The sequence below is a fragment of the Cryptomeria japonica genome, unplaced genomic scaffold, assembly GCF_030272615.1.
Source record: "Cryptomeria japonica unplaced genomic scaffold, Sugi_1.0 HiC_scaffold_87, whole genome shotgun sequence".
In the NCBI taxonomy this organism is placed as follows: domain Eukaryota; kingdom Viridiplantae; phylum Streptophyta; class Pinopsida; order Cupressales; family Cupressaceae; genus Cryptomeria; species Cryptomeria japonica.
In genome coordinates this window covers 204,561-213,705 of record NW_026728909.1, presented here as the reverse complement: position 1 = coordinate 213,705, position 9,145 = coordinate 204,561, and the positions used below count along the sequence as shown (strand labels likewise).

The following is a 9,145-nucleotide window of genomic DNA, read 5'->3' as shown; positions in this document are numbered from 1 at the left end:
AATAGATGGAGGAGTTGGTCTCAATATATGTGCTTTAAAGCTTATCCGTGCATTAGGCTTCTTTGAGAAGTCTATTGATCCAAACAAAAAGATCACCATCAAGGCCTATGATGATGAAGACAAGTCATCTAAAGGAACAGTGATACTACCTATTTAGGTAGGACTGATACAAAGGGACACTATGTGCCAAGTCTTAGACATAGACTTAACATACAATATTCTATTGGGTCATCCTTGGATACATGAAATGCAAGTAGTGCCTTCAACATACCATCAGTGTGTCAAATTCCCATATAATGGACAGGAAATCTCCATATCTACCGATAATAATCCTTTTCAACATTGCAATGCTATGGGGACAGCTCAAGACAGCCTAGTTCCACACAATAGGAAAGCTCCAGCTTCCTTAGCATTAGATCATCATCAAGAAAAAATCAAGTCTTTATCCATGGACTTCAAACAAAAGTTGAAATCAAAGATCAAGGCATGGGAGAATACTATTTTGAACCCATGTGTCTATCAAAATTACCAACATCACCAAAATCTCATGGACAACCTTCTGCATCGACACATCAATCAACACAACCCATCACCAAGTTTGATGGAAAATTTATCCAATTGGGCACACTAGCAAATGAATCATAAGGGAAAGACATCCTTAGTTGGCTATACAAGGATGAGGAAGAGGTCAGAGCTGCTACTCTAGAGGTGGCCATACCAACACAACAATATGGTTAATGATTCCTGATCATACGACGGATGGGATACAATAGCAATGGACCTATAGATATTATTGGTGTCTGATTTTTCATCTTGTAAGAACTATGAGATTAGGTGAAAGATAACCTGCATGAAAAGGAGAAATAGGAGGGTCACTTTGGTGAAAGAAGGTCGGCTCATCTGCTCGCCAAAGACAAGAAAAACAAATTGAAACCGAAGATGTTTCCCCTGAACCGGCAAAGGCTTTTACCCTTGATGATGATGACAACTCAGGAGCTCTAGTGAGGAGGGGGGGAGGATGAGGAATTTCAGGTGGAAGGGGAGGAACAAGGGGAGGACAGTAAGGAGGATTCAAAGGGTTTAAGTGATTCTCTAGAGGACAAGGTTGATTCAAAACAAAAATCCTTGCTTCAAAATACTTTTTTAGGATGTGGAAATGGTGCCCTGTTCTCAGGACTCTCCTACCGAGGAGGAGAATTTTAGCATCAAATAATAGCAAAACTAGATAATTAACCTACAAGTTAAGGTCATGAACCTTAAAGCGAAGATGGACGAATATAGGCAAGGACATCAGCTAATGGGAGAGGCCTTGAATTCCCTATGTGCTATTACTGATGAATTATGCAGAATGTCGTTATGGGGTTTGTCTTGAGATAGAGAAAGATGAAGAAAAAAGCAAAAAAGATGAAGGATGTCAACCTGCAAGAGGAGCAGAAAGAGGACATGTTGTAACCTAAGATCTAGAAGGAACTGATGTAGTGTCTTGTGCGGGAATGGAACGTCATCAAGGATGAGTAGGATGCTATTGGGTTGGTGCTTTTTTTTGGTCTGGGTTGATTTCAAAAGATGATAGTATTAGTTTTAACATGGACTTTTATCTAAACAGGCCTGCATGCCTTATGTTGGGTGTTTTCATGTGGATTAAGTACTCTGATACTATTATGAACTCTTTTTAGTTATATGCTAGTAGTTGTATTATGGATAGTAGGAAGTTGGAGAGGGTTATTATGTTTAGTTATGTGGGTATTGTTAGTGTTTTATTACTTTTGAGAGTTGTTTCTATGCTTTCTGGGGTGTTGGCTATCCGATGCCAGCGATTGTGTCGTTGCTCTCTAGTTTATTTGTTTTTTTTGTAAGGGTTTAGGACCCCTTCCCTACTAAAATAATAAAAGACATTTATAAAAAGATATTGCATATGAATTACCTATTTCAAATTGCCCATTAGAATATTGGACTTTTATTTATAGTAAACTGTGATACTTCAAAATTGCATCTAACGCCTTACAACAAATGATGGCTTATTTATATGACTACCGAGTGATAGTTTATGCCACCATATATCAGATACTAAATACGGAGGTGATACACTCATAGCTGATTATTAGGATGTAGATGAGCATACTCCTATATAGATTTAGGGACAGAATACAATACTGTAGTCAGTGGTTCCAGAAGGGCAGGTGAAAGTGCTGGAAGTATCATCCTTGGCATAACTGTAGGCCTGAGGGCACTGGTTCTTGAAGATCATCGAGTAGTTTGTGGCAGGGCAGTTGTCGACATAGGCACCTCTGTAGCAATACTGGTCAGTTTGAAAGACAGTGCAGGCACTATTGCATCCGCCATTCACCTTCAACTCAGCAGGGCAAACAGCATTGACGTCGGCTTTGCATGCAGGGGCAGTGCACTGTCCGTTTGTAGGATTGATGGAGAGAGGACCGTTGAATTCATCCACCAGGGAGACGTCGTAGAAGTCCTTGTTGCCATCTCCATTGAGGGTGTACTCAGCCAGCGTGGTGGGAATGCCTCCCGAGACCTGGCAGCTCAATTGGCCGTTGCAGTCACCGGTTTGACAGGTTCCTCGGTCGCTCGCATCAAAAGAGCAGCCGGTTCGGCCCCAGAATCTTGCTCCCTTTGTCCCTGCCGGCACATCGACGGTCCATGTCTTACCCTGGTCGAGCTGCTGCCCTCCGCCGGGTAATCCTGCCGCCCAAACCGTGTACCTGCACTGGTTCGTTATCTCAAACTTAACTGCTGCCGCCTCTGCAACAAAAAACACACGCATATTATTATTGTGAACCTCGGATATATAGTGTATTCAATCTAAAACTCTTATGTTACCAATACAGCTTACCTTGCATCTGAAGATATATAGCCAGTCCAGCCACAAGAATAAGCACAAGATCTGATACTGTTGCCATTATACCGTCTGTATTGAACGGTCGAATGAAGATGGATAGATTGAGTATATGAAGAAGGATTCATCATTTATATAGGAAAAGATCTCCCGGGCAGACACGAAGGAAGCATGGACTCAGTCTGAGCAGTAGTGTGACGTACGAGGGCACCCTCTATCCAGCTTCTACGATGCATCTGCATGTAGTTATATGTCTATGTAAAATGCATTATATGCATAGGATGTGTAACATGCATTGTATGAATAAGATTCTAAGATGCATCTAGATGCAGTTATATGTATATGCAACATGTATTATATGCATAAAATGTGTAACATGTATTGTATTCATAGAATTGTCAATGCATCGTACGAAAGCCCTTGTTATTAGAATTCAAACTTACATTTAGTGCATGACTTGACTTCAGGTTGCATTTAGTGCATGACTTGACTTCAGGTAACCGCTGCCCAGTTTCCGACCGTAATAACTTCAGAAGGAAGCAAACTAGCATGGACCCGGCTGAGAAGCCGTGGATGCTACGAGAGCCCTGGTTTATCAGAACTCAAACCTGCATTGAATACATGAAATGACTCTAGGTAACAGCTGGCCAGTTTTTGATCCTAACTATTTCAGTGACTTGAAAAGCCAAGGTAGCCTAAGAATCAAATCGGAAGATGTAAAATTATCTTGATAAAGATTTTAACTTCATAGAATTTCTTTTGCTTAAACTTGATATTTTGTTTGATTGACCCACTTTTTAAAAATTATATATTTTGTTTTCTTATAAATGTTTTTAAATCTATTTTTTAAATTTATTCTTATTAATGTATTTATAAATTTATTTAAGTTTATTAGTAATTAAAAGTGAGAATACAATTTATTAATAAATAATGTTCAAACAAAAAACTGTAGAAAAATTATTTGAAGAAGATGTTAAGTTCATAGAATCAAATTGGAAAAGCTTACAATTTCTTTTGGTTAAACTTGATATTTTGTTTGATTGATCCATTTTTCTAAATTATATACTTTGTTTTCTTATGAATGTTTCTCAATCTATTTTTAAAATTTTATGTTTATTAATGTATTTATAAATTTTTCAAGTTTGTCGATAATTAAAAGTGAGATTACAACTTATTAATTAATACTCAACATATCAATAGTTTAAAATTTAATATTTGAAAAATATACATTTTAATTGACTTTTGTAACTAATATTATAATAATTTCAAAAAATTGGTTTAATTTTTAAATAGGTATTATTTGCTTTCAAATAAAAATGTTAAATAAGTAGTGGAATATGAACTTATGATTTAAAAAAATAGACTAAATTATTATCAATAGTGAAATAAGAATATCTTGAAATGTCGATTAGGTCTAGGGGAACAAGTTTTTTTTAGAAATTTGCAAATCTAAAAGGACAACTATATTTTCTAAATATTTAAAATTTTCTAGTCAGAGATTTTTTTTATGATTATTTTAGGATTTTTTTTCTTTGTATATACTTAGTTTCAAACAATGAGATTAAAAATAAGTAATCATACATAAAATTTTAACTATGACTAAGAAATTCTAAGAAAGTAATCTAAACTCCCTTACATCTTCTTTGCAACCCTTCCCTATTTGCAAAAGGCTTGAAACTCCTTGAGAATATTTTCTCTTTGTAGATAAGCAATTCCTCTTTAGGAGTCTAGATTTCTTTCCCAATTTACAGGTTTATATTGGTAATTTGAAAAATATATTTGTTAGATCATATTAAATTCTTTTTTCAATATTTCATTCTTGTCCTATTTTATCTTACAAGGGAGTCCTTCACCCCGTTATATATTTATTCTTAAGGTAGTTGGCTCTAAATTATTTATTAATAGTTGAAGGGCCAAGGGTGTTATCTAGGGTTGGTCTTCAAATAGAAGTCTTAATGCTCAGTCCCATATCTAATTTGTCTATTATACAATATTGGTGGGGGCTACAAAAATAAATAAAAAAATAAACTTTAGGAAGTCCTTATATATTTATTTGGCTACTTTAGAGTTAAAGTTCAATGAAACTAAATCCAACATCCTTTTTTTCCCATATCATATGGCTATTTATGTTTTGTTGGTTTGATTTGTTGTGAAACTTGGTTGTCTTTAATATTACAGCTATTATCTGAATATTGATGACCCTTACGGTTGGAAACTGGGCAGCTCTTACCTGAAGTCAAGTCATGTTATAAATGCAAGCTTGAATTCTGTAACCGGAATGCGTACGATACTAGCCTTCTCATGCCGGGTCCTTCCTCTGTTGCTTCCTTCATGACCGGCGGAGCGATCTTTTTCTATATAAATGAATAATCCCTCCTCATATACCCAATCTATCTATCTTCATTCAATCGTTCAATTCAGACGGTATAATGGCGATGGTATCAGATCTTGCGCTTGTTCTTGTGGCTGGACTGGCCATATCTTTACATATGCAACGTAAGATGTGTTGGTAAAATAATACGTGTTGTAGGTTGTTGAATGGTATATACATCTCTCTAGGCCTTACGATAATTTTTGTGTGTGTATGTTTTGTTGCAGAGGCGTGGGCAGTTAAGTTTGATATACGAAACCAGTGCGGGTACACAGTTTGGGCGGCAGGACTACCAGGAGGAGGGCAGCAGCTTGACCAAGGTCAGACATGGACCGTCGATGTGCCGGCAGGGACAAAGGCGGCAAGATTCTGGGGCCGAACTGGCTGTTCTTTCGATGCGAGCGGCCGAGGAACCTGTCAAACTGGTGACTGCAACGGCCAACTGAGCTGCCAAGTCTCGGGGGGCGTTCCGACCACGCTGGTCGAGTACACCCTAAATGGAGATGGCAACCAGGACTTCTACGATGTCTCCCTGGTTGACGGCTTCAACGTTCCTCTCTCCATCAATCCTACAAATGGACAGTGCACTGCCCCTGCATGCAAAGCCGACGTGAATGCTGCTTGCCCTGCTGAATTGAAGGTGAATGGTGGATGCAATAGTGCCTGTACTGTCTTTCAAACTGACCAGTATTGCTGCAGAGGTTCCTATGTCAAGAACTGCCCCGCCACAAACTACTCGATGATGTTCAAGAACCAGTGCCCACAGGCATACAGTTATGCTAAGGACGATTCTTCCAGCACTTTCACCTGCCCCTCTGGTACCACCGACTATAGTATTGTATTCTGTCCCTAGATATATATAGGATCATCATAGTCATTATAACCTCCAAATAATCAGCTATGATCTTATCACCCGTGTATTTAGTATCTGATATATGGTGGCATAAACTATCATTTGGTAGAGTCATGTAAATAAGCCATCGGTTGGTGTAAGGTATACATGCCAGTTTCCAAGTATCACAGTTTATTGTAAATAAAATTCCATCGGTATTTTAATGGGTAATGAGGAAAAGCTAATCCATACGCAGTTATCTTTTTAACATTTTAAGTTCTAATATATTAAATATATATATATATTCAAATAATACAGATATTTACTTGTTTTGAATTATAAATCTTAATTTTAAAATATAGATTATTTACATTCATCAAATAAAATTTTGAGTCACAATTGATTTTTTTGTAAACTAGCTACTTTTGGGTGTTGCATTCCATATATATTAAAAATTGAAAATTTTTCAATTAAATAACAAATCTAAAATAGGGCCAGAATGCATCTCTACTCTTACTTACGTAGACAAAATCCTACATAGTAGCTACATCCAATATCTCTTATCAGCTTTACATTCAAACTAAACATACTAGAGAAACTAAGTTTCAATTTTCACATTATTACCTTTTGGAATATCTTGATTAGGTTTTTGGTTGTTTGTGAATGCAAAGGACGAGTTGACATGATCTAGACTCACTACATTAATGGAGGCCTTTAAGAAGTCCACACACTTTTGCACTTAGCACTATCAGTTCTTCACCCTATCTCCAACCACCTCAATAGGGAAAGGAACCCATGAGCCAAATTACTTTACAATAATTAAAATTATATTACTTGACATTTTTTTTTTCTTGTTCTTATTTTTATTTAAATGTTATGAGTTATTTTATTTGGAAAGATTATTTCATTTTACTTGAAATTAATTTTATATTTTTTAGTTGAAAGTTGTTATATATTTCTAATTTTGAAATATGTATTCATTATGTATTTATTTTATGTTTGTAGTAAGATATGTCACTCTTTGATGTGACAAGGACATATGGTGCTAATAAGATAGAGTAAGAATTAATAAATAAATATACTCAACACAAAACTAATCTACTTTCCAATACATATTGTATCAACTCAATCCATAATAGTGGATTCTAATAAATTTGCATGGATATACACATATTTAAAATTTTAAAACTATAATAATAAGATGGGAGAAATTTTTCCGTAACTATATATTACATACAAATTGCCTTTATCACATTATTGGTGATATGATAGTAATTATTGTAGACGTATAAATCTGACCACTTTCCTAAATGAATATTTAATATTTATTTTAATCTCATTCTTCTATTTAATTAAATTCTTTATATTCATCTATTTGATTAAATGAATTACTCAATTTATTTAATTAAGTTCACCTAAGCCTTTTCTAGCCTTTGATTAAATAAATTACTTTATTTAATTAAATTCCCCCTTCTCCCCTTTTAATTAAACTTACATTTAATTAAATTAATCCTTGCAAATAAATAATTCTAATTTATTTATTTAAATCCCTCACTTGTATTTATGCAAGTTGCATCTATTTGATTGAAATAAAGTAGTTTTATTTTAATTAAATTCCTTTTTCCTCCACTTCCATTTTCCTACATCTCCCACTTGCCTCCCTAAACCCCTTCTAGATTATTCTAATCAATTCTAATTTAGCCTAATCCATCTCCTAATTATTGTCACATCCCTAAGAAAAGGGAAGTCACTTCTCAAACCCTCAAAGTCTTCAATAACTATTAAAGGCTTTATGTCCTCAACAAGTTAACCCTCAAAGTCTTCATAACCATTAATGGTTAACTCAACCTTCTTTCATGGCTAGAGACTTTCTCTCTAACTCAACCCTCATCTAACCCAAGGGTCTCATAAAACATTCATGGCTTTAACTTTGGTTATCCCTTTAACCCTTGCACAAGAGTTTACTGCTTGGGTAAAAGCTTTATCCAATGGATAACCCTAACCTAACATTAACCCTTAGCTCCTAAGGTAACCATCATGTCTTCTCAAGCATTTAATTATTATTTCATCTCCTCTCAAGCAACCTCTTGTTGACAATTGTCACCATTTCATTGGTGAGAATTGTAAACATGGATTGATAACTTTCAATCCTGGCCCTTGTTAAGATTATCCAATCTTGACCATCCATTTCCCTATTTTCCCTATAAATAGAGCTCTCATTCTCTCATTTTGAGATATCCAAGTTTCATGCATGTAATCTATAGTCATTTTACTGAGCATTTAGCCTCTCTTTGATAAAATCATCTTAATAGCATTTTAGAAGTAATTTTAAATATCATAGCATATCCATGTTAGACTAGTATATATTGTTAGGAGAGGATTGCTAATCTTTATCATAACATAAAATTCATACTAGTTTAAAATCATCATAGATTCAATATCATACATATCTAGGAATGAAATCATGGTAAATTAATCAAACATCACCCATTCTTGGAGTTGTTATTCCTAAGTCACTTTGCTCCGTGATTTGAGAGAAAAGACATTGACTTGAGGGATCCTGTGAGATAGAGAACAATGGAACATCCCTTGGGAAGTTGAGCTATTCAATATAGCTTCATAACTTGCACCAAGAGTCCCATTGGTGTGTGGATCTTTTGGAACCTGAATTTTATGTTTTTGTACACCACTGCATTTCCCACAAACATTTCTGGCACCCACCATGGGGCTCGAAATTAGGTCATTCCCTTCTCACCGACCATTTAAATGGCACTCTAAGAGAAACTCGGGATGACAGGCTTGCTAAATGATTTAACTGCTTGAAATGAAGAAAGCATGAAAGAGTGGTTTGGCATTTTGGTCACCCAATTAAGGGGAGAGCATATACTTTCCACTTTCGAGACAAGGCACTCAAGTGTTCTTTTTAACCTTTCAAAGAAATGATTTGCTAACTTCTGTTTGGAGATTTTGCTCCAAAAAGTATGGTGTTCTTTTTAACCTTTTATAGCAATGATTTTCTATCAAAAAATTGGAAATCCTGGTCAACAAAAGAAATCGTGATTTTGGTCAACAAAATTAAAGTTGATAA

At 35.4% G+C, this 9,145-nt stretch overlaps 2 protein-coding genes across 2 annotated transcripts; one reads left to right on the top strand and one right to left on the bottom strand.

Moving 5' to 3' along the window:
- Nucleotides 1-2,134: 2,134 nt before the first annotated feature.
- Nucleotides 2,135-2,918, bottom strand: LOC131055997 (pathogenesis-related thaumatin-like protein 3.7). The gene is made up of 2 exons (XM_057990318.2): nucleotides 2,852-2,918; nucleotides 2,135-2,760 (listed from the first exon to the last, which is right to left on the bottom strand). The coding sequence occupies exons 1-2, from the start codon at nucleotides 2,916-2,918 to the stop codon at nucleotides 2,135-2,137; spliced, it is 693 nt and encodes a 230-aa protein (XP_057846301.1).
- Nucleotides 2,919-5,247: 2,329 nt separating this feature from the next.
- LOC131864482 (pathogenesis-related thaumatin-like protein 3.7) lies at nucleotides 5,248-6,368 on the top strand. The gene is made up of 2 exons (XM_059215253.1): nucleotides 5,248-5,350; nucleotides 5,453-6,368. Exons 1-2 carry the CDS (start codon nucleotides 5,284-5,286, stop codon nucleotides 6,076-6,078), a joined length of 693 nt encoding a protein of 230 aa, XP_059071236.1. The 5' UTR covers nucleotides 5,248-5,283; the 3' UTR covers nucleotides 6,079-6,368.
- The last annotated feature ends 2,777 nt before the right edge of the window (nucleotides 6,369-9,145 follow it).

Coding starts and splice junctions, on each gene's coding strand:
- LOC131864482 (XM_059215253.1), top strand. CDS start 5,284: ATGGCGATGGTATCAGATCTTGCGCTTGTTCTTGTGGCTGGACTGGCC. Junction 5,351..5,452: donor CATATCTTTACATATGCAAC/GTAAGATGTGTT, acceptor GTTTTGTTGCAG/AGGCGTGGGCAGTTAAGTTT.
- LOC131055997 (XM_057990318.2), bottom strand. CDS start 2,918: ATGGCAACAGTATCAGATCTTGTGCTTATTCTTGTGGCTGGACTGGCT. Junction 2,761..2,851: donor TATATATCTTCAGATGCAAG/GTAAGCTGTATT, acceptor TTTTTGTTGCAG/AGGCGGCAGCAGTTAAGTTT.